Source organism: Musa acuminata, chromosome BXJ2-6, assembly GCF_036884655.1.
Source record: "Musa acuminata AAA Group cultivar baxijiao chromosome BXJ2-6, Cavendish_Baxijiao_AAA, whole genome shotgun sequence".
NCBI lineage: Eukaryota > Viridiplantae > Streptophyta > Magnoliopsida > Zingiberales > Musaceae > Musa > Musa acuminata.
The window spans coordinates 34,780,001-34,805,696 of NC_088343.1; the positions used below are offsets into that span (position 1 = coordinate 34,780,001).

At 39.9% G+C, this 25,696-nt stretch overlaps 3 protein-coding genes across 3 annotated transcripts in view; 1 reads left to right on the top strand and 2 right to left on the bottom strand.

Annotated features, from left to right (window-relative positions):
* The window catches only part of LOC103975119 (trans-ocimene synthase, chloroplastic), a 3,111-nt gene extending 2,497 nt beyond the window's left edge, over positions 1 to 614 (top strand). Inside the window, exons 7-8 of the mRNA XM_065110626.1 lie at positions 1 to 103; positions 181 to 614. The exon at positions 1 to 103 is cut by the window's left edge and continues 149 nt beyond it. Coding sequence (XP_064966698.1) covers positions 1 to 103; positions 181 to 471 — 394 coding nt within the window. The 3' untranslated portion in view covers positions 472 to 614. The remainder of the gene's footprint in view (positions 104 to 180) is intronic.
* A 17,161-nt stretch (positions 615 to 17,775) lies between these two features.
* LOC135613600 (beta-amylase-like) lies at positions 17,776 to 21,269 on the bottom strand. The gene is made up of 8 exons (XM_065110627.1): positions 20,989 to 21,269; positions 20,298 to 20,363; positions 19,792 to 20,181; positions 19,384 to 19,548; positions 19,033 to 19,300; positions 18,749 to 18,954; positions 18,435 to 18,674; positions 17,776 to 18,262 (listed from the first exon to the last, which is right to left on the bottom strand). The coding sequence occupies exons 1-8, from the start codon at positions 21,262 to 21,264 to the stop codon at positions 18,068 to 18,070; spliced, it is 1,806 nt and encodes a 601-aa protein (XP_064966699.1). The 5' UTR covers positions 21,265 to 21,269; the 3' UTR covers positions 17,776 to 18,067.
* A 1,476-nt stretch (positions 21,270 to 22,745) lies between these two features.
* On the bottom strand, positions 22,746 to 24,744 carry LOC103988988 (F-box/FBD/LRR-repeat protein At1g16930-like). The gene is made up of 3 exons (XM_009407691.2): positions 23,815 to 24,744; positions 23,143 to 23,301; positions 22,746 to 23,036 (listed from the first exon to the last, which is right to left on the bottom strand). The coding sequence occupies exons 1-3, from the start codon at positions 24,742 to 24,744 to the stop codon at positions 22,746 to 22,748; spliced, it is 1,380 nt and encodes a 459-aa protein (XP_009405966.2).
* Between the last annotated feature and the right edge of the window lie 952 nt (positions 24,745 to 25,696).

The following is a 25,696-nucleotide window of genomic DNA, read 5'->3' on the forward strand; positions in this document are numbered from 1 at the left end:
TTTAAGCGACAACTCTACTAGTTTGCTGCAACAAGGAGGTGTCCAACTTATATATTGGTCCTCACTCATTGTTCGCCTCAGCAATGACTTGGGTACTTCGAAGGTATAAACAATCATGCTTCTGTGGAGGGTTGCAAAGACCTTACGGATTCTCAATCGTAGGTGCATATATGTATGTAGGCTGAGATGGAGAGAGGGGACACGCCCAAATCAGTCCAGTGCAGCATAAATGAATCGGGTGAGACCGAGCGGGCTGCGATCGAACGCATAAGGGACATGCTGAGCCACTCGTGGAAGAAGTTGAGCGAGGAGTGCTGGAGAACTCAACTCTCTCGTGGATTTGCTGATATGGTCCTGAACATGGCTAGAACATCGCAGTGCATATTCCAACATGGAGATGGTATCGGCACTTCTAATGGCGTGACCAAGAACAAAATAACTTCACTCTTTGTTGAACATTATTCTGTTTGATCCGGAAGCATGTGTCGGTATCGTCACATGCGTGACCAAGAACAAATAAGGCTGTCAGTCCATGTATGGTTAAGTTCACTCTTTTTTATTATCTTTTGCTCATGGCGAGATCACGAAGAAAAGAATCCCCCCTCTTTTTTGAAGTATGCTAGAGCAAATTATGATTGTCCGATTTAAAAAAATCAAATCCAATCTAATTTTTCCTCAAGCTGATCTCAAGCGAAATCTTCCTCGTGTTGGATGTTCGAACCCTGCAAATTGCATCGAGGGTGTTGGAAAATCTTGGGGGGCGACATCATATGCGTAGCGGAAGAACAAGAAAATAAAATCTCCAATTTCCCAAAAGATGTTCGTCGTCGTGCGAAGATTGGTGCGCAAAAATCCACGAAACAAACTACGTATAGAATAGATTGTGTTACCTAAGGAGATTGTATATCCCTGTTTCCTTGTAGATCTCTAGGAGAGTGTGAAGGAGGTTAAGCATCCTCCTCTCTAGCGGTGATCCACATAGTAGGGCTGCGACGATGCTCCTCAAAACTCCAGGCCTCTAATATCCCAGAGATCATATATCGGGCATGGTGCTGTTAGACCCATACGGTTTCTTCTCGAGTCTCGCTCTAATTGGATTCTCCCGGAGAACTCCTTCTCTCTCAATCCGAATAACCCTAGCCAGGGATTTGTCTGAGCAAGAACACATGGGATATTTCTCTCATGATGCCGAGAGTGGATGATCCTCTATCGATACTCAATAGCCCTCGTAAGGTCGACTGCCACTCTCAATGACCAACTGTACTAGATCTAGGACATCCAAGACATCCTTAGTGTCTCAAGTCTAAGGACCAGATTCACCACTAGGACTACGGAATCGTTGTTTGATAATAAGGCATCATCAACCATTTAGCATTCCCTTAGCAGATCGATTAGTGAACTCATTCTCCAATGAGCACCTATAATGTATCGCTAGTGTCCCCACATGTGCAGCTATGAGACCAGCTGCATCCATCATATGGATGGGTATATAGCACACCAGTTTATCCGGTTATCAGGATGTCCCTCTCGAGTAACCTATGACCGGGATTATTTAGGATATGTTGTTTAAAGGTGAATCGATCTCATTATTGTGATCTTATCACGATCCGATTTTCATTGCACAGATCCAAGGACATCACAATATATATATGCATATATGCAATAGTTAATATAAAATGATAAATATCAAAATATAATAAGCAAAAAGATTCTGTGTCAAGTCACACGTGCCATCACTTACGTGATTGGCTTGTTTGGCACCTATGACTAGCAATCTCTCACTTGACCTAAAGTCAATCACCTATGTGTATGATCCCCATCAGACCCCTGTGACGCTCAAAGACAATCTGAGACAATGACTTTGTCAATGGATCTGCAATGTTATCTTCGGATGGAACTCTTTCCGCTGCTACATCTCCTCGGGTTATGATCTTTCTGATCAGGTGGAACCTCCTCAGAGCATGCTTATATTTCTGATGAGACCTGGGTTCCTTTGCTTGAGCAATCGCCCTGTTGTTATCGTAATATAAGGAAATCGACTCCTCGCTACCTGGCACGACTTCTAGATCTGTGATGAACTTCTTCACCCAGACTCCCTCCTTTGCTGCATCTACTGCAGCAATGTACTCCGCCTTTGTGGTCGAGTCAGCAGTAGTATCTTGCTTGGAACTTTTCCAGCACACTGCTCCTCCATTCAAGGTGTACACATACCTCGAATTCGACTTGCTATCATTGACATCATACTGAAAACTTGAGTCCGTGTAGCCTTAAACCCCGAGGCTACTACCTCCATATACAAATAAAAGATCCTTAGTCCTTCTCAAGTACTTAAGGATACGCTTTACTGCTTTCCAATGCTCCAAGTCTGGATCCATTGCCCATCTTGAGGTCCATCTCGCCTCTCTCTAGACTCCTAGGCCTTGCCAGAACCTATAATAAATTATAGATGTTATAAGCAATACCGGTATCCAATACCAATGTGTTATCATAAGAGTCTGACAAATGGAGACTGATCATGAATATACCTGAAGCTTCTCTAAGCTTCTATTTTAACCTTTCTGTAAGGTATTCTTTGCAGTTCCTATTCCAGTGCTCATCTTTACCATAGTGGAAGCACTGACCTTTGTTCTTTGCTAGGTCTTTCTTAGTAACCTTTGCTTTACCTAGTCTGCCTTTGCCCTTGCCCTTCTTAAAGGACTTTTTTGCTTTCCTTTTCTTTCTGGTCTCACCAATGTAGAGAATTGACTTCTCTTTCTTGATAGTACTCTCTGCCTCCCTCAACATATTGAGGAGTTCTGGGAGAATCACCTCAAGCTTGTTCATATTAAAATGCATTATGAACTGTGAAAAGGAATCTGGTAGGGATTGAAGCATAATGTCCACACACAAGTTATCCTCTAGGACCATTTCTAGACCTGTGAGTTTCTCTATCCACTCAATCATCTTTAGGACATGGTTCTGAACTGGTGTCCCCTCAATCATCCTAGCACAAAAGAGGCTCTTGGATATCTCATATCGCTAAGTCCTTCCCTATTCCTCATACAATTTGCGGACATGTAGGAGAATAGATCTAGCATCTATCTTTTCATATTATCTCTATAACTCAGGAGTCATAGAGCCCAACATGTAGCACTAAGCAAGAGTGGAGTCATAAATATACTTCACATAGCGAGCGATCTCATCCTCGCTCACCCCTTCCTCGGGCGTAAGTATCACTGTATCAAGGACGTACGTGATTTTCTCCATCGTGAGAACAATTCTCAAGTTGCGGAGCCAATACCTATAATTTAGTCCAGTGAGGCGGTTGACATCAAATATGCCACGTAAGGAATTTGAAAGTGACATTTTCTAAAAATAAAGATGCAGCAGAAATGAATAACATGTAGATTTTGTAAGAAATAAACAATCAAGATATGAACTTCTATCTTAATATGCTTCCATTATTTTACTAGCGAGTCATGCAACGCCCTTAGCACGTGAAACGGAAGTCTCCGGCAGACTTCTAGTGGGGATCAGGATCCAATCAACGTCTTAGTGTAACCTCGAGGGACTCGACCAATCACACTAAGCCTAAAAGGTAGACAACTCTTGCCGATCACAACTCATTGTGATTCCCGTCCTATTCGGCCTCCAAATCACCATGGTCTCGAGGGACTCGACTAACCATGATGTTCGGTTAAGTCAATACCTTCGTTACAAGATGAGTATTATTTGATGATATACCTCGAGGGACTCAACCAAGCATACCATATCCTCAGGTCATCGGTGACATCTCTATGTCGTAAGCAAGATAGCGAATCGCGATATAGGTGAGCCTCGAGGGACTCGACCAACTCAACCTACACCGGGAATCAGTTCCTACCTATAACGATGGAAGGCTATGTGGGTCAATCTAATTGCCTCACGTTTACCGACTTAATTTTATCGAGAGAGAGGTTTCTATGATTTGGTCTCCTAATATAACATGTCACACATATACATATTTAATAAACATCTACATCGGATGCATATATATATACATATCTAGTATGTGTATAAGCAATCACACAAAATGATCATGGACCACAACCTAATGTGATCAGGCCTGAGCCAGTAGGCCTAATAACTCACATCAAGATCTATGTGTGCAACGGTGCATCTCCATGCCTTGTGATCGTCCATCTCATCCTCGTCGGTTCCATTGACATCTCGATGTATCTCCATGCATCGCAATCGTCCGTCTCGTGGGTCCCGCTATCGTATCCACATTCCCGCTGCACCTCCTTATGTGATTATAACTTAATCATAGGCACACAGGCCCAACAATAAATGAGAAATATAATGGAGGCTCACAGACCCCAATAATAATAATCGCAAGTACACACATCACACGGTCCATGATTATCCGTCGACACATCAAATATCACATGAATAAATCATTATAATGTAGGACTACTAGATAATAATAAAAAATAATAATCAACTAAACCTTTTAATTAATTAATATTTTTTGAAATCAGGGATATGTACGGAATTTATGAATTCCTAGGGGTATTTTTATAATTTGGACAAAAGACAGAAATTAGAATTTCTTAAATTTCTCAAATTCGTAACTTGCGCATGCGCCGGCGCTGTGCTGCCTGGCTGCAACTGTCGTTGCAGGCGGCTGCATGCACGCAAATCGAGGGCAACTGTTACTGCCTTCCTTGTTTTTGCGTTAATGATTTTGACATCAAAATTCTTCCTAAACACAATACACGTAGTGCAAAAACTAATCATTCGCATGGACAACCTGGCTTAGATACCACTATTAGAAAATCTTGGGGGGCGACATCATATGCGTAGTGAAAGAACAAGAAAACAAAATCTCCAATTTCCCAAAAGATGTTCGTCGTCGTGCGAAGATTGGTGCGCAAAAATCCGCGTAACAAACTACATATAGAATAGATTGTGTTACCCAAGGCGATTGTATATCCCTGTTTCATTGCAGATCTCTAGGAGAGGGTGAAGGAGGTCAAGCGTCCTCCTCTTTAGCGGTGATCCACACAACAGGGCTGCAACGACGCTTCTCAAAACTCCAGGCTTGCTCTGAGGTGGAGAGGGGGAGGAGAATAGAAGAGGCAAGTAACGGCTCTAGCCTATGAACCACTGAATCCCTCCTATTTATAGAGGTCCCCTGTCAAACCCTAATGGATCCTCCCTTAGTGGGTATTGGATCTGCATCCAATTACCTAACCCTTTTAGATTAGTGGATCTCTATCCAATAATCTCTCATGGGCTCTTATTGGATCTTGTTCATGGGATCTAATAATTCATAAGCTTATTGGATATCTAATAAGATAGTGGCTCCGACGGATATCTCATATCCGAACCTCTACTCATCGTAATGCCTACCATATGTGTGTGACTCTCTAGGCCTAATATCGAGCTGGCCGTGAGTCATACCTGTCAGAACTCCTTCTAACTTAGTGAATTATTATCTCTATAATAATTCACTCGACTCATCCACTACGGATGTACTAGGCCACTACGTCGTAGTCCCCAAACAATACAGGAGAATCCAATCCATTCGAACTGTCTTTCCTCAGTTACCGTATACCTATAATCCCTCATCCATCTAATATCCTAGAGATCATATATCGGGCATGGTGTTGTCAGACCCATACGGTTTCTTCTCGAGTCTCGCTCTAATCGGATTTTCCCAGAGAACTCTTTCTCTCTCAATCCGAATGACCCTGGTTAGGAATTTATTTGAGCAAGAACACATGGGATATTCCTCTTATGATGTCGAGAGTGGATGATCCTCTATCGATACTCAATAGCCCTCATAAGGTCGACTGCCACTCCCAATGACTAGCTGTACTAGATCTGGGACATCCAAACCTATAAGTCTGATATCAAAGAGTGGAGCACTCATATAGGACATCCTTGGTGTCTCAAGTCTAAGGACTAGATACACCACTACAACTACGGAATCGCTGTCTGACAATAAGGTATCATCAACCATCCAGCATTCCGTAAGTGGATCAATCAGTGAACTTATTTTCCAACGAGCACCTGTACTGTATCCCTAGTGTCCCTACATATGCAACTATGAGACCAGCCGTATCCATCATATGGACGGGTATACAACACACAAATCTATCCGGTTATCACGATGTCCCTCTCGAGTAACATATGACCGGGATTATTTATGATATGTGTTTAAAGGTGAATCGATCTCATTATCGTGATCTCATCATGATCTGATTCTCATTGCACAGATCCAAGGACATCACAATATATACATGCATATATGCAATAGTTAATATTAAGTGATAAATACCAAAATATAATAAGTAAAAAGATTCCGTGTCAAGTCACACGTGCCATCACTCACGTGATTGGCTTATTGGGTACCTATGACTAGCAAAGGGCACTTCTGATAAATGTCCCTCCAAAACTTAAGTTAGTGATCTAGTTTGACAAGTTTGACTAATAGAGCAAGTGTCCTGAAATATACCTCGGGGCTTCTTTTTATAGTAGCCATTTAGAATTATTACACTGCCCATTACACACTTTGTGTAGTAATAGGAGCATGGAGTTCAGTCGTAATTATCAGTATCCTACATTGAAACCAAAATTACATGGTTGTATCTAAGTGGCACGCATCGGCCATATTTAGCTTGCCTCATTAATTGATTGACTATTTTAAGCCTAAGTGGTAGCAAGTCATTGGCCGAGTACCAAACATGATAGGTGGGCTAGTTGGCTATGTAGAGCTAATGTCTCCTCTATATGGAAGAGGGGTGTCGGCTGGTGAGGTTAGTTGGTCGGCCATGTGTTCTTGACATATTGATCTAGTGGAGCCAAACTGTTTCGTAAAGATATTAACTTGAAAGCGTAAGGTCACTCTTATATGGTTTAAAACCTAAGAGAGATAGCATTTGCCGGCAATCAAGAGGGTCATTCAATTTCACGTCCACTCATGTTCAATGGGACGGATTACACATATTGGAAGACTAAAATGAGGATCTTCCTAATTTCAATAGTTTTTGAATTATGGAACATTATAGAAAGTGGGTTTCAAAAGTCTACTCTTCCAAAGAATGATTGGAATGAGTTGGAGAAGAAGACTTTCGCTTTAAATGCCAAGGCTATGAATACCTTGTTTTGTGCTTTGGATAAAAATGAGTTCAATCGAGTATCCATTTATGAAATGTCTTTTGATATTTGGAACACACTCGAAATTACTCACGAAGGCAAGTGAATGAGCTATATGCTGAAGGAAAGGATGATGTGCTGGAAGTTCGGACGAAGTGCCAAAAGATCGGATGACATATTGGAAGAGCATACAATATGTTGAAAGCTTCATAAATATGTCAGATATATGATTGATTTGTTAAAGTCTTAGTCGAGGTTATTTTGGGTTAATTTGAGTTGATATTTGGGCCAAAACCATGATAATTTATCAAAAAATCCATTGGGCTTGAACTAGGCTGAATTGAGCCTATTAAAAAGCTAAATCGGTAACCTAAACTAAGCTTAAGTGATGGTACCACTAGGCTCAAGCGGTAGTACTGCTTAAGAGAGCCAAGAAGCATCATTTTATGCTTTTTCAGTGTTTGATAGTACCAATTAAACTTACGGCCTCGTTGCGATGCAATAGTACCGCTAGTACTCTAAAATTTCATAGACTTAATTTTTTGGCTCGATTCTTAAAACCTTTTAGAGCTTATAAATACCTCATTCAGGCTTGATTAATGGAGCATCTATTCATGAGCAAAAAAGTATTATAAACTCTCATTTTGAGTATTGTTTCAGTCTTCATCTCCTCTTGAATTTAGTTACAATTCTAAGTCATAGAAGGTAAGACATCTTTTATAAAAAGATAGTGTGGAGGCTATCTCCTTAGCTTGAAAAAGAAGAAAGTTATAACAAGGGTAGATGATCTTTTTTCATTAGAAAGAAGATCGATAGTGAAAGATGGTGGCCTCGAGGGAAGAGTACTCTAGAGTAAATATATTTCGAGAAAACTAAACCATTATAAATCAGTTTGTCTCTCTTTACTTGTACTTTACTCGTGATCTAGTTTTATTCTCTTTACATGTAACTTTCACTTAATCAATCGAGTTTTAAAATTGATTAAAAATATTATTACACTCCTCCCTCTCTCCTCTTAGTATCATTAGGATCCTAACACGCCACACATCCCTTATTGCACCAAATGAAGCCATGTGTCCCACTTCCTTTAAGACATTCGAGAGCCAAACAAGTAGACGAGTAGTGAAACTGCTGCCCTCATCCCCTATAAATAGGAGCCTTTGGCCGTTGTTGTTCTTCACCTCTACATATAGCTCGAATATCCTTAGACAACAAACTCGACACTTCTCTTCCAATAAACAAAGGTATGAGATATCATCCTCCTCTTTCCTTTCCAATGCCTCAGACTAGGATAGATCACCAATTTATCACCACCCTTGGTGTCAATCATGGAAAACTTATCCTTGGAGGGAGCTAAGTCAATCGCGACAACGGAGGTTGTCCCCTCGAAGGTGAGTCCATCGTGTGATGTGGCTCTACCCCTGATAAAGATCAGACTTGGTAGTATCGACCCCCAACCTAGAGATTCTCTAGGGGGTACTCTATATATTGACCGAATTTAAGTTTGTGTATACTCAATCGAATGACCAACCTTACATGTTGCATCACATGTTTTGCATGAACAATGATGCACTAGAGGTAGGGATTCACTTTCCCCTCTACCCCTTTTTCGTTGAGGCATTCAACTTTTGAAAGTTCTTACCCATTTAGATGGCATTGAATTCATGGCAATTTCTTGTGGCATTCATTGGGAAATATGGAAGGCTCTATATTACCCTAACATTAACCCTCCTGTCAACCTACTATAGCTTGTGCTTTAGATGGTCAACCTATTTCCTTTCTATTTGACCTAGTTGTAGGTTTGTGAGTGTTATAACCCCTTGTAAGATTTGGAAGAAGAGGTTTTTTTAATTTCTTTGAGAAATGATTGGCCGATCAGCTTGGATTGGTCCATTTGTAAGTTTTTCAATGTCACTCCAAGGTTGCACGGGTAAAAAAAAGAGTAGTTTTGCTGACTCTCTAGCCTTAGATAAGCATGGATTGACACATTAATGTAGGACTAAGCTCAGCTCCTTGGGGTAAGTAGTTGGAGTTTTACTTTCAAGGTCTTGTTTGGGCTGTCTGACCTTTAATTTGCTTTTGTAGAAATGGATCTCCATGATAGAATCTTTGGGATTACTTCTCACCATTAGGGAGGGTGCGTTAAGACTATAGTTCCTTGAGGAAAGGCATCAAGGGCCCACCAAGAAGAGCGGGGAGCATTATCAACTTGTCAATGAAGGGAGGGGGTTATCAACCCCCCATGCTAGGCAAAAGTACCCTCCTCCTCCTCCTCCTTCATCACCCCCACCAAGCTAGCTAAGGCATGAGGAGGACGTACATTGATCTACGAGTTCCTCTCAAGGGTTTGACTTCCCCTTACCCTAGGGGTCAACATGTAGAGGTTCATCATTAGGAACCTTGCCAACAAGAGCTACATAGTGAGGAACAACAACAACAACAATAGCAATGAGTCCCCTTCTCCCAAATGTTACATGGTGACATGAGAGGGGAATATCCGACCACCCATAATGGCTCACTGTCCTTAGTGATATTGAACTTTTTATCGATTTGACAGACTTCCTATCGCTATGTGTCAGAGATGGGTTAATCATTGAAAGATGATGCAAGGATCTACACCCTCGACTAGTGTATGACCCATGCCAACTGACCATGAGAGATGTTGGGATATAAAGTGGAATATAACATTTGTATATGAACAAGTACTAGAAGACCATAATACGTAGCGGAATTAAATGAAATCACAATCAAATAGAACACCAAGATATATGTGGAAAAACCCCTTCAATGTGAAGGATAAAAATCACGGGGCAAACTAGAGATAGTCCACTATAATAATAATGAATATACAAATCTCAATCTTTTGCCCAAAACCCTAGCAACAATCACAAGAGAATAATTGGGATACAAGGATTACGTCACTATGCTCAATATGTAAATCCTTCCTAATTCTCCTCAAGTAATCACAGTAAGAATCTACTATAGATTTGATCTAACCTGAGATGAGAACACTGCTGGATGATTGAGAATAGTCTCTTTGTGTTGTCATTGTTTTCTTCCCTTTCTTTCTCCCTAGATTTCTGTCTTTTTCTCCTCCTTTTTGCTACTGCAAAGATCATCACATTACTGCAGTTTTTCTCCCAAAAACATAGCCACCTGCCTCTCAAAACGCAGCCACCACACCCCCCTTATATTGATCTAGGGTTAGGTCAAAGGGGTGTGGGCTGATAAAGCCCACCATGGGCTAAACCCACTATAGGTTGTCAGCCCAACAACCTCCCCTTTCAGCCCATATGGGAGGTTGTCCCATGACTCCTCAATGTGAAGTCATGCCGACCAGTTGTCGGCATATCTCCTGTCTTTCTTTTGGTAAAATCTTTGTCAACATATTTGCTCCGTTGTCATCTGTGTGAATTTTCTGAAGCTGCAATTGCTTCTCTTCAAATACATTTCGAATCCAGTGGTATCTGACATCTATATGCTTTGACTTGGAATGAAACATTGGGTTCTTATACAAATGGATGACACTTTGGCTATCATAATGCACCACATAAATTTTCTATTTCAGCCCCAATTCTTGTAAAAATTCTTTCATCCATAATATTTCTTTGCATACCTCTATAGCAGTAATATATTCTACTTCTGTAGTGGAGAGAGCAATACACCTTTGCAACTTAGATTGCCATGACACAGCTCTCCCTGCAAAATTAAATACATAACTAAAGTAGACTTCCTCGTATCTATATCTCTTGCCATATCTGCATATGTATAACCTATCAACACATGTGGTCCACCTCCAAAGCTTAAACAAACCTTAGAGCTCTCTTTGAGAAATCTAAAAATCCACTTCACTGTTGCCCAATGCTCTTTGCCTGGATTTGCAAGAAATCTACTAATAACACCAACTACATATGCGATATCTGGCCTCGTATATACCATTGCATACATTAAACTTCCAACTGCTAAAGCATAAGGAACCTTTTGCATTTCTCATTCTCCTCATCACTTGACGAACTCAGTTCTGAGCACAACTTGAAGTGACCTGCAAGAGGAGAACCAACTGGTTTTGTATTGCTCATACCGAATCTTTCCAATACCTTTTCGATCTATTTCTCCCGTGACAACCAAATCTTATTATTTTTCCTATCATAGGAAATCTGCACACCTAGTATTTGTTTTGCTGGCCCCATGTCCTTCATTGCAAAAGACTCACTCAGTTCCTTCTTCAATCTATTAATTTTAGACATATCTTTCCCAAGAATAAGCATGCCATCAACATAAAGTAAGAGAATAATAAAATCCTCACTAAACCATTTGATATACACACAATGATCTGAAGCCATTCTTTTGTATTCATTTTCTATCATAAATGAATCAAACTTTCTGTACCACTATCTTGGAGCTTGCTTTTGCCTATACGAGCTCTTCTTCAATTTGCAAACAAAGTTCTCTTTACCTTTAACTTTGAAGCCTTTTGGTTGCTCCATATAAATTTCCTCATCCAAATCCTCATGAAGGAAAGCTGTCTTCATATCTAACTGCTCAACCTCCAAGTCCTAGCTAACAGCAATACCAAAAGCAACACGAATAGAAGACATTTTAACAACAGGAGAAAAAATCTCTTTAAAGTCAATACATTTCTTTTGACCAAAGTCTTTCCTAACCAATCTAGCTTTATACTTTAGTTGAGAACAATATTCTTGAGTCTTCAACCTGAAAACTCACTTGTTCTTCGAGGCCTTCATTCCATTTGGTAGTAGCACCAAATCATAAGTGTGGTTCTTTTGAAGAGCATTCATCTCTTCCTGCATAGCAACTAACTACTTCTCTTTCTGCTCATTTTCAACTACTTCCTGGTAACTCTCTAGTTTACCTGCATCAGTAAGCATCACATACTCATCTGTAGAGTATCTTATGGAAGGTTGACGTTGTCTAAAAGATCTTCTCAACTGAGGTTCTATGGGAAGTTGCCCTCCAACTTTTTCTTGCTTAACATATTCTGCAGGTAGATTAACATCAGGCTCTACACCATCTTCCTGCACATCTCCCCCATCACCCTGATATACTGGAGGAGTAATTGGGTCACAATCTGCTAATCCTTCTGTAGAAGTATTGGCTGGTGCCTTCTTCTTCAAATCTTCAAAAGTTTGAACCTCAAAGAAAACTATGTCTTTGCTTCTAAACATCTTCTGCTTTTCTGGATCTCAAAGCCTGTAACCAAAATGATCATGTGAGTAGCCAAGAAAAATACATTCTTTAGTCTTGCCATCCAGCTTGGACCTCTCATTGTCTAGAATATGTGCAAATGCATGACAACCAAACACTCTCAAATGCGTATAGGAAATATCTTTCTCTGACCATACATGCTCTGCAACATCACCATCTAGGGTTGTACATGGTGATAAGTTGATCACATCAACTGCAGTTCTCAAAGCCTCATCCTAAAACTTTTTGGGTAGCTTGGCCCGTGAAAGCATACATCTGATCTTTTCCATGATAGTGCGGTTCATCCTCTTTACAATTGCATTATGCTGAGGTGTACCAGGAATTGTCATCTCATGTTGGATCCTATATGACCTACAATAATCATTAAATAATCCTGTATACTCACCAACATTATCTGATCTTATGCATGTCAATTACCTTTCTGTCTCCCTTTCAACCCTGCATGAAAATCTTTAAAGACATTAATAACCTGATTTTTGGTCTTCAAAGGATAGGCCCAAACTTTTCTGGAAAATCATCTATAAAAGTGACAAAATAAAGTGCACCACTTATACTAAGAACATCAACAGATCCATCAGGAGTTTTTGTCCTTAAAGGACCACATACATCTGTATAAACATGGCCTAAAGCATGCATTTTTCTAGACAAAGCATGACTAACAAATAAAACTTTGTGTTGTTTACCAGCCAAACAATCAATACAAGGGTTTAAATGTATACCTCTGAGGTTTGGCAATACCTCTCTCTTGAAAAGAGCTCGTAACCCCTTCTCGCTCATGTGTCCTAGTCGCCTATGCCATAACTCCATGCTGAAATCTTTTTCTGTAGCATTTAACTACTCACCATAAGCTTTAGCCTGCAACCTGTACAAAGTATGACATTTCTTTCCACTAGCTATAATAAGAGAACCCTTACTGAGCTTCCATTGCCTTATGTGAAATTTACTATCATAGTCTTCATCATCTAGCCTTCCAACTGAAATTAAATTCAACCTCAAGTCAACCACATGTCTTACATCTTTAAGCACTAACTTGTAGCTAAGGTTGGTCTTTAAATGGATATCACCCATGCCAATTATTTATGTTGTGTCATAGTTACCCATCTTGACAATACCAAAATTTCCAAACCTATAGATAGCAAAAAACTCCCTTCGTGGTGTAGCATGATAAAAAGCATCTGTGTCAATCACCCACTTAAGATCCTGACACACACAAGAAAAAATATCATCAGAAGGAGACAAAATCAAATAATCACCACCCTGCACTATAGTTGTGATATTATCTTTTGACTCTGTAGACTCCACTTCTTTTTCCTTTTTCTTTCTCTTCTTAGGTTGCTTACATTGGTTCTTATAATGTCCTTTCTCACCACAGTTATAGCAAACAATATCTTTTCTTGATCTTGACTTTCTCATACTTATGCGTGAACTGTTTCTAGACTTTGACCTTCCTTTGTTCTCTGAGATAAGTGCATATGAATCATTTTGAGATGTTGCTGAACTTTTTCTTCTCAACTCCTCATTCAATAAACTGCTTGTTACTTGACTCATAGTGACAACATCATCTGGCTCAGAATTACTAAGGGAAATCACCAGTGTCTCCTAACTTTCTGGTAATGAACTAATAAGTAACAATGCTTGCAACTCATCATCAAGAGGCATTTTTATAGAGGATAACTGGTTAGTAATACTCTACATTTCATTCAAATGCTCAACAATAGAAGCACCCTCTCTATTTTAGGTTCATAAGTTTTCTAATAAAAAAAACTTTGTTGCCAACTGTTTTTCTTTCATAGAGACTTTCCAACTTTTTCCAAAGAGAATATATAGAAATTTCAGTAGAAATATGATGAAAGACGCTATCATCAAGCCACTGTCAAATAAATTCAATTGTTTTTCGATCTAACCTCTTCCACTCATCATCTGTCGTAGTTATGGGTTTTACACTATCCCCCTGTAAAGGTCCATACAAATCTTTGCAATACAAGAGATATTTCATTCTTGGTTTTCATATCATCCAATTGTTTCCATTCAAACTAATCATACGAGAAATATTACTTGCCTCCATGTTCAAATACAAAATTAAATCACCAAAATCCTACTCTGATACCAATTGTTGGGATATAAAGTGGAATAACCTTTGTATATGAACAAGTACTAGAAGACCATAATACGCAGCGAATTAAATGAAATCACAATCAAATAGAATACCAAGATATACGTGGAAAAACCCCTTCAATGTAAAGGGTAAATACCATAGGGCAAACTAGAGATAATCCATTATAATAATAATGAATATACAAATCTCAATCTCTTGCCCAAAACCCTAGCAACAATCACAAGAGAATAATTGAGATATAAGGATCACGTCACTGTGCTCAATATGTAAATCCTCCCTAATTCTCCCCAAGTAATCACAATAAGAATATACTATAGATTTGATCTAACCTGAGATGAGAACACTATTGGATGATTGAGAACAGTCTCTCTACGTTGTCCTTATTTTCTTCCCTTTCTTTCTATTTGGATTTCTGTCTTTTTCTCCTCCTTTTTGTTACTGTAAGGATCACCACGTTGCTGCAGTTTTTCTCCCAAAAACGTAGCCACCTGCCTCTCAAAATGCAACCACCATACCCCCCTTATATTGATCTAGGGTTAGGTCAAAGGGGTGTGGACTGTGGGCTGATAAAGCCCATCATGGGCTGAACCCACTATGGGCTATCAGCCCAACAAGAGATTCCAAGGGAGGCTACCTACTAAAACCGATGCCTCTTGCACCCAAACTTGACTAAGGGTCTTTATTTAAGAGCCACTAAGGACCTCCTTTCATATAGATATAAGGAGTTAGTAATGGTAAGCATTCATTTTCTCTCGAATTTTCTCTCGAATGACTTATCTCTTAGAATTTGGTTTGACTTGAAATTGATGAATGCAACAACATAAGCAATTCATGACCTTCATCCTCAATCAGGCCCGAGATTTGCTAGTTGTTGTTGGTAGTCTCCTTTGATAGGTTGCATCTCTCAAGGAGGAGCAAGATAGCACAATTGTCAAGCAATCTCATGGAAGAAGAGTCATCAGACCCGATTTTGGGATAAGAAGTATAAGCACAAAGCTGAGGGGGTGATCTTGTGGCAATAAGAAAAAGACAACGAGATAAGCTACCAAGGCAACAAAGGTAGAAGCAACTTGGAGTTCTATTAGGTGCTGGATGCCAAGGGATGTCAAGCACCTTTGTTGAGAACTTGACTTTGAAAATAGAAATCGACAACCTCTGACATGCAAATGAAGCTATGGCTCAACAGATGGAGGAACTCGATAATCGAGTAGATGTCGAGGCTTGTGGGGTGGAAAAGTATAAGGCTTCTAAGGGCTTTAAGAAGGGATTAGCAAAGCTAGGACACAACTCTTTTACCTTCAACTATGAGCTTGCAATCTCCAAGGCCACATATGACCACCTCAGCATTGAGCTCCCCAAAGATCCCATCGATAAGTGTTCCACTAATAGTAAAGTTGTCATAGTCGACTCAAGTGACATTGATGACTAAAGCAAGATGATCATCTATACAAAGGGAGGAACCATTAAGGCCAATGATGAAACCGAGGGAGGGGTGCCTACCAAAGGGGACTCACTTAGTCTTGAGGAGTTGATGTCAAACACTACCAATGTCCAGGTTGCTAAGAGTATGCCTACCCAATCCTCAACTATTTAGGAGCTTAAGCTACCGACAAAAGCTTCGACTATCGATTTGACCCCTAAAGACAATGAAGATGTAGAAATAATAGGTGATTAGGAGGGTCAACTTGCCTTGAAAGGAACTTTCCTCCTCGAGAGTTTAGAGTTACCCCGGAGAGGCCCGGCGTGCACCACCCTAATGGAAACAATTATCTATGCTTGCTACTTGTATCATCTCTAGTTTGTTTGCCCTAAAAAGATTGAATATTCTAGGGTTTTCTGCTTGAATAAAGGGAGTTCTTCGGACCTAAGTTGTCCAATAGTCATCTCTCAAAAGCACTAATCAGTGCTATAGACTATGAACTTTCGATTGAGTTGAAAGATCTTTCATTTCATTCTTTTGCTTTAATTTCTCTTTTTTATTTTGATTTCTTTCATAAAATCATAGGGGAATCACATAAAAGTAAATTTCTATCTTTCTAAGTCCATCCAAAAACTTTAACATAGAATCAAATATCCCACCATATTCTGTGAAGAAAGTATTATCGTGACTTCCCCGTTGAACTCTACTAGAACAGGTAATGACAAAAGGGGCTTCAATTCAATTCTTTAAAGTTAGAAGAACAAACAAGGGGACAAGCAATGGAATTAGCTTTAGGCAATAAGTAATAGCTATCATAGTGCTAACATGAATTAATTTAAAATTCAATAAGTATCTGAATAATCAACAAGGAAGGGGGTACTAGTGAGTTTTGTAGTAAAGGAAGCAAGAAGCAAGTCTCGAGAGTCAATAGTGAGGAAGCAGAACAAACGAGTGGTATAGAGTTAGGTTATCGAGTAGTGAAGTAATAACAGTTAGCAATGAGAAGTTATCAAGTAGTGAGGTAATACTATGCACACTCAATTCAATTATTAGTAAAGTAATCCAAATAGCATCGGAAGTTGGACGATAACACTACTTGATAAGAAAATATTAAGTAATGATAGTAAAAGACATAATGTATAATAGTTTCTACATTATCTGTGTTGTGATAGAATCGGTGCTTTGGTAGGATCAAAAGATTATTTTGTCCCTTACAATAGCTAGTTAGAAGGATATTTCAGAAATTTTAAAAATAAAATATAAATTCTGAATTAAAATAACAATTTTGCCCTTCTAATAACAAAATAACACTTAGTTAGAATAACATTTTGGATAAAAAATTACGAAAAATCTATAAATATCCCCTCTTCATTTCGTTCTTCTCCCCCAATTTCTCTATTCTCTAGTGCTCTCCAATTCTATTAGAAATCTCGCTGGTGCTCTCTAATTGCAATTTGACAACTGAAAATTCAATGACACCAACCTCAACAAGCATGCGGAAGAGAGTTTCGAATGCCCAACCATCGAGTCAATAATAGAAAGTCAACATTTCAGAATAGAGGAAGAATAAGATAGAACAACATTTTTGGTTGACCTTGACCTGAGTTTTGCCACTCGTAATGAGTATATCAATTGCGTATCCGCTCACATTTCACGGTAAAAAAATACGGGAGGTCATATGTGCCACTAACTTTTACATGATTCGGTGGATCCAACGCCGGAATAAGCAGATGTAAGAAGATTATTTTCTTTGTGTTTCTGCCACATAGTTATTAACAATTTATAGTGCATGAGTAAGTTAAGAATGCTTCGATGATAACATGCATGCTGTAATAATAATAATAGTAGTAGTAGTAGTAGTAGTAATAATAGTAACAATAATAGAGAGATGTATGATAAATCAGCTTCCCTTAATATCACTAATTATCCAATGTCATCAACTTTACCAACGGCAGTTGGGGCCATAACATTGAAAGTGGCTCAGATATTGGGATACCAAAGAAATATCATATGGAGTTCGTTTCAGTAACGAGAGGATTCGAGTCCATATGAACTCAAGCACTCCTGTTGTTGGATTTCACAGTGAGCGCCATCCAAATGTAGTTAATGGTGACGACAAGTTCACCCTTCAGCGGGATCTTATTATTAACTCCATATCCTCTTTCCTAGCATTATGCGGTATGTTAATCGAATAGGCCGAATAATGTATCGATGATTTCAGCATAAGCGCCACCAACACTCGTATCAGTTTCAGGATCAAACGAGTATGGTGGAGTAGGCTCCGTTGCTTCCAAGATTTTATCCATTGGTGTCGTTGCCTTGGATCTTTGCATAGCTGTAATAGGTTTGTAGTACTTCCATGGATCCGGGCAATAATCCTGTTAAAAACACCACCAATTAGCAGCAAACTCAACTTCTTCAGAGTACTACACTCCTGTAAAGAGACCACACATTTAGCAGCAAACTCCAAGTGCTATCTATGCTTGTTAGTAATGAGCCGCAGTCGATGGGTCACTTTCCTTGAGCTTAGAAATCCAAATGTGATATTACCTGGTGGGCATGCATCCTCCTCACGAATGTCCTGAATATCCTGAAGTTTACCATCTTGAGTAGCTCATCGGACAGTCGAAGATATGTCATCGCAAACACCCTTCGTTGTGGCTTTCCACTTCGGTCGATCCCTTGTGGCCTTGAATTCCTCAAAATTTGGTTGTATCCCCTTCTATCATATCTACTGAGTGCATTTTCACACGCCACCTCGATCCCCTCCCTCCATGCTGCACTGAATACCTGGCATACAATCGCAAAACGATGAACCATCCATGCATCCGTGGAGTCCCGCCTCCAAATCCAACTTTAATTACCTGTTGAACCAGCTCCTCAGCCCCACTCATTGCCATCTTTATCTGCTCAGAATTTATCATCTCGGCGCAGGTGAAGTTAAGGATGGCATCATGTCTCGCCAGCATTCTGGCGATTGGCCTGTAGCCGTCGCGATCGTTCAGGTTGTAGTATCCTGCAGTTAGCTCTGCTGCATGGCTGTCGTCCTGGTACCACCAGTGTATGCCAGCTATCTGCGACGGAAGTCATGACAATGCACAAAACAAGTCTGGCTAATGGTGTGAAGACGATGTGCGAGTACATGCACTTGCCTTGGCGACGATCTTGACTTTGCAACCTAGGAAGGCCTCGTTAGCCGCATCCAGGATCTGGTCTCCATGCATTATCAACTTGTTGGAGTACCAAGTTAGGAAGAATTTCCCCGAGTTCATCAGATATGTCCCTTTTGCCGCGAAGAACTTGGTTGACTTTGGACTGGAGTTGTATTCACCTGCATCATCCGGTAAGTCCCACTCAGGATGTCCTGCCACCGTTGCAGCCTCTTTGAACTCTCTCTTCATATATTTATCGTAGCACTGCAAAAGATGGAGTGTTATTAGCCATGCACAACAAGCTAAAAGAGAAAAAGAGAAGATTAGCCAAAGCAAAACAATCTCACCTGAAACTCCCCGATGCCGGGGAAAACCCAACCCTGTGCCTCAGGATACGAGGGGTACCTCAATTCTCCAGAAGGGCCAAGACCCACCTCTACGTCGGTAATGACGCCGGCATCCAGAAAATCTGCCATGTTCTCTCTGAAGCTCTTCATCAAGTCTCGGTAAACCTGCAAACAAATAACATATGTTTTCTGGCTTTCAGAATTTACAGCCTCTCAGATGGTTCCATTTTCATTTCTCTTTGCTGAAATTTGTGTAATGGATATGAAGATTTATATCAACAACATCCTCGCTACAGTCAGGAGTCATTTTGCCCGGTTAGACATGACAGAAGTTCGATGACAAAACAGTGCAAAGCACGACCCACTAAGGTTATAATATCAGAAAGAATGTGAGGTTGCAAGTCACACCTCCACGGCAGTGCGTTCTTGGAATATGGGTTGGTTATCTACTCCGATGGTGAGGTACTCCTGATTCCTCGTGCCACGCCTGTTGGTGTAATAGATATCCGGGTTTGACTTGCCCACCTCAAGAATCCATGGCGGCATCGGGATATTCACGGTGCCCTCCACACAATTATGGAATGACATGATGGCCTGCAACTTGAGCCCTTCTTCCTGAACCATCCGGAACAAATCCTTGTAGGCGCTCCAGTCATAGAGCTTGGGACCCTTGCCTTCCACGATGCCCCACCAAACATCTACCATCACCCCATCGACGTCGGCGTTCCTCAGATGCTTAAGCCGCTTCCTCAGTTCTTCTGGCTTGTTGAGCGTGTTGTCAACTGAGACGACATCTAGCTGTTGGACAAGCTCAGATTAAAGAGTGTATACATAGTATGGTGTCAGTGCAAGTGGTGGTTCAAGATGTGGTGCATTTTGAGCGCACTTAGCCGTTCAAGAGAAGAGGAGCTTACAGGGAGCATCACAAACACTGGCACGTAGTTTGCCAGCATCTTTTCCTTGTCTGCGTATGTGTCTGTCTGCAACGCCAAACAAGAAGTCTCAGATCCTTCTTTAGCTTGGGTTTCAAATTATTGTTTAAATTCCCAGATCCCTACGGGGAAGAACGGGACAGAGGAGACACAAAAGCTTAAATTGGTAATAAATAATTCGACTATTTAATATTTTAATCATGTGAGAATAATTCCTTTCACGTTTCCTCAAAATCTCACATGCTCCAGCTTAGTAATATCTTTACCCATATATAAATATAAATAAATATATATATATATATATATATTATAGATTACATGATTCTATTAACTTAAGATAAGATATATTAAAATTTTAATTTGATTCTAATTAAGATTATGGATCAATAGAAAGAAAATTCATTTATGTTAGAAAATGATAGAATCCTATTAATTATTTTTTCTTAGATCTTCAATCACATATCTTATTTTCTATTAAAGGTGGGAACTCTCGATCATTCACATGCAGTGGTTGTCATTGATGTTTTCTTAAAATATCCTTTTTATTGGTGTCTTGTCTTATCTTCCCGGAAAAGGATTCATTTTATCCCACTGAAGCTGGCTTGCCACAAACTGAGATGATGAATCGAAGAATACCTACAGTAATCACACACAATACTGAATGGTACGGTACCTCGAACTCGGGAAACATCTCTGGCTTCTCGTAGGCCATAGCTTGAGGGGCTCTACCTCCTTTGAATGGTCCATTTAAGAAGGATCTCCCACCGATTTCTAGCTTCTCTATCTTCCTCGATCTGCCCAAAATAACCTGTTGTTGCCCGCCATGCCACCGCTGGAGATGTACCCTTGCCGGCAATGGTCTCTGTTGGCGAGGTAGACTTGCATATGGGATGCTGGTCATTTGGGGTGGCGAAGCTCTGTTGAAAGAACTCTGGCGCATAAGAGACATCTCCATTGAACTGTTCTAAGCTCGTTGGGAAATGATCTCAAGTTGGATTTATATGGATTGCACATGAGAAAAAGTGTGCGCGGATGGTATTATTCTTTTCTTGTCAATATCTTCCAAACTTCTGTCACTTGGACACTTTTGCCATGGCTTGTACTAGAACAAAGAACTCTGATGCGAATTCCTGAAGTGTCCATTCTCTGCACTCTACTGGAAATTAAGGACGACAAAAGAGCACTTGTCTTTCTTGAAAATCTCGCAGCTCGCAGCCATTACTTGCTCAAACCAAGAGCAAAACAGAGCGTACTGCTAATGGACGTCCTTCCAAGTAGGATGACCAATGAATCTTCTCACCTTCATATTTCACCAACCAAACCTCGGCCCGCATGGAGGACAAGAAGAACCGCTTGTAAGAGATGTGGCTAGATTGGCATAAGTGCACTTCCGGAATTGATCGTCTTCGTGGAATAACGTAGGAAAAGCTCATGAAATTGGTGATCGAAGTGTTATAGATGAACCATTGACAACTTCGTCGCGACAATGTTTTAAGAAACTTTGAAGGTGATGTACAAAATTTTAGAGAATTTTGCCATCAACTCAACAAAAAAGTAACCGAGTTACTTATATATCAGGCTTTTTCATCACAACATGAAGAATTAACTTAACTTTCTTCCCAATTAAAGTGATACGACTAGACAATCAAGTAATAGACTTTTTCCCAATGTGAATATCTTGTCGAGGGAACAAGCGGGGATATATTCTTGGCCTACTCCTTACTCCAGTTTGACTAAGATGCCGTGATTGTGTCAAACTACTTGGTTCTTACATTAGAAACTACTGTATGTTCTATCACGTCTAAACAACATCTTCATAGCTGTTAAATATTTGCCATCGTCTTGTCCATCTTTGTGACACAATGAAAGCATAAGAATGCGAGAATTTCCATCTGTTCACTTTGTGAGACCAGAAATAGTATTTAAGAGGATGTTTTCAAGGTACAATATCTATAGAAGTCTGTGGTTCGAATCACTACATAATGTGGAGTGGCAACAAAAAAGCATCACTTGGTAGTGTTCTAGGTTTTATTAACTGACCCTCCCATGAGCTATTTGTCTGCAGTTGTGTATGATATATCAGAGCATAAAAGCAAACCAAGAGGAGGTAACAAACAGCTATTCAAATCTGTGTTCATCAATCCATACTAGGCATATGCAACAACATATTTCACGGAGGTAAATATTAATATCCAAAGAAACAGCTACTTTAGAAGGTTGCTACAAATTACGAAGTAACTTATTGTAATTTCAAGTCGGATAAAAGATGTGTAATAACTTCGAAGTTGGAATTGTGTGCAGCACGCACATATTACAAAGTTCATAGTTCACTCACTGTAAACAAAAGAAATACATCGATTTACGCTTATCTGAGCACTCCAGCCATTTGACTGCTGGAAGGCTGAAAGGTTAGATTGATCCGAGAATTATTCAGTATATGTACAGCTCGAGATTCTGGCTGGCTAGTGGGTACGACCTTATTGTGTTTCTCAGAGATTTTCTGCGCGAAGCACCTATGCGAGCACACCATTTTATGCTGAGTTTTTCTAGACTCACCGCATTCCTAAGCAAGAACTTTATGAGGTCGAGCTCCGCATTCAAAACTCCATACTTCTTTATTTCAACTTTCTTCAGATTATTATGGATCATTTCAGTTGACAGCAAGTCCGGGGGGTGTGGATAATCCAACCTATCATCATCAGCCATCCCTTCCCTGTGTGCCTACGAGAAGTAATTTGATAAACACAGCAGATTTCCTCTGAGAAGAGGATGGGATGATTAACCATGAACACAAAGACCATATAAGATATATACGAGATGCTCTCACCTTAGATATGCGGAGTGACAGAAACCGTAATAACGGTGAGAATAGTACCAAATAAGTGGTCACGTAGACATGGCCGCCGTTTGGCCACATGCTCAGGCGCAGGGACTCCAAGCGCATAAATGGGGGAAACCTCATGGCATTTGGAACGTTCGTCAGGTACTACTTGAACAAAGTAAGAAAATGGTAGGTGCATGTCAGAAAGCCGAATCCAAATGAAGTCTAGTCTAAAACATATGATCACTTTCAAACAGTGATCCATTTGTAAGAAACTCATCCTGATGGTTCGGTCGAAAGCTTGTATAATCTTCTGCAGTTGGGACTGTCAAGTGAAAATTGTAGTACCATATTATTTCCCCTAACTTCATAGAATACCTACTGTTAATCCTAATAGCTTATTCTACGAAGAACAATGAGCTCGATACATATGTTGCCTATATAAGTGTGACTTGAACAACTTTATTCCTGCCACAATACGAGGGCGTAAATGAGTAGGGAGAGTTTGACTCATTTGGAATGCCTGCCTGCATGCTGGTGATATTTAGAATATTTGAATTTTAGACGGGTAATTAACACTTCCTGCATGCTGTTATTCTACTGATCAACTAATTCAAATCAAACACTACCACATATAGATCGATCTTGGACAGATGAAACAGGGAGTCGTAGGCGCACCTCGATGCACCAGTCACTAAGGATCATGTGTTTTGTGTTGCAGAATGAAGCCAAGGTCCTCGACATGTTCTGCCCATAGGTCCCTGAAAACCCTAGCCTTCGTGAGTACGAGTAGACATTGTGAAACTCCACAGGCTCCAATTGCACCATTTCGACTGATGTTTGCACATTCAGATAATGCATGCTATCACCCAAATTCAAGCCCTTGTAACGGAAGGTCGTAAGGTTCACAGTTGACATGTGCAGCTTAGTATCAAGTAGGAAGTGGCACTTGTCAAGGATCACTTCTTGGAGCGTGGTTTGAGGAATGGTGATATCCAAGAATTCGGGACCGACGACAACGCACTCCCTGAGTTTGAGAGTGACTAAGATGGTGCACCCGTTAATCAAACTCTGTAACGAGTCACCGATGAAGCGTGCTTTCTGAAGGGACAAGACCTTGAGTCGAGGCAATAAGACAGCGTTAGGTGGAAGGTTGATGATGTCACAGTGCAGGCAGAGTCTTAACTCCACCAACGTATCACACCGAAAGAGTGACAAGGGCAGCGGTATAGGGTCCATTATGTTGAGATCCAGATGCAGGATTTGCTGGTTCAATAAGCTCTCGATCCATAAACTTGCTTTCTGACTTGATCTATTGTAATCTGTGTGTACTAGTTTCAGGTGATGTATGTGTGGTCGGTCTGGAAAGAAGATGACCCTGTCGACGAGCTCCTCGAACTTCTGTTTCTTGTAACTCACACCGCGGAAGTCTTGAAGCTCCAATCTCCAGTTGGATGATGAGAGCCACAGGCGCCTCCATGCTCGACAGACCAAGCTAGTTGTTACTCGATCTTGAAGGGGTAATTGTGACACTATAGAGCACAAGATGTCTTCCGGAAGATCGTTGATTCTGGTCCCTCTTTGCCCTGAGTCATCTGAGCAACGCATTCTTCTTCTGCAAGACAACGCTCATCATGTCACAATCAAGCATGCATCTGATAGCAAGTTACACCCACAACTCTAACGTGAATCCAAGCAGCTGGAGGTCGATATCAGTTGATGCAGCAACTTTAGGAAAGGCGAGATTAAGCAGTTGCTTCACGACTGATTTTACATGTAATTGGAAAAAAGATATAATGACATGATTTTTTATTTAATTAAAAATATTTTTATTACATTAAATGATATAAATCTATCACTTATGCAATAATACATTAAGAAATCTGGATGGAAACATTTTTGGGTTTTCCATTTCATTTATAAGCTGTCCAAATGCATGCACAAGTGGATCAAGAATCACCCATGGATGAGAGAAAAACCAATAGAGAGAGAAAATCAAGAAAAGAGAAACTATTAGAAAGAGAAAAAATGAGAGAGAAATTACTAAATAGAAAAAAACCAAGGAGTGAGAAACGACTAGAGAGAAAAAACTAAAATACACAGAGAGAGAGAGAGACAGAGAGAGAGAGAGAGAGAGGCTGACGTGTTGCAGAAAGGTGTTGCCATAGTGAATAAAGACTTGAGGTTTTTTTTATTCTTTCCTCACCTTCCTCTCTAATCGACATGCTTTACTTTGATTTTATGAGTAGAATCAAAGTCGGTATTATATATATTTTTGATATGTTGTCAAAGTCGGTCGATAAAATTTGATCTAAATGAATAAAAATAAAAGATTGAGCTAGATAATCTATGAGTTTAACTAAATGAAAATTAGTTGTACGGTAGAGTCGGATCAATAAATCATCCTAGAAAAAATACAGATGAAGTTTGTATTAGGTAAACAAAAAGAAATCTTAGAGATCAATAATAAAAGATGTATAAAAAATTGATGAAAATTAATATAGTTTGATACTTTTTGCTTAGAGAAAATCAAATTCTTCATCATGTAAAAAAATTATAA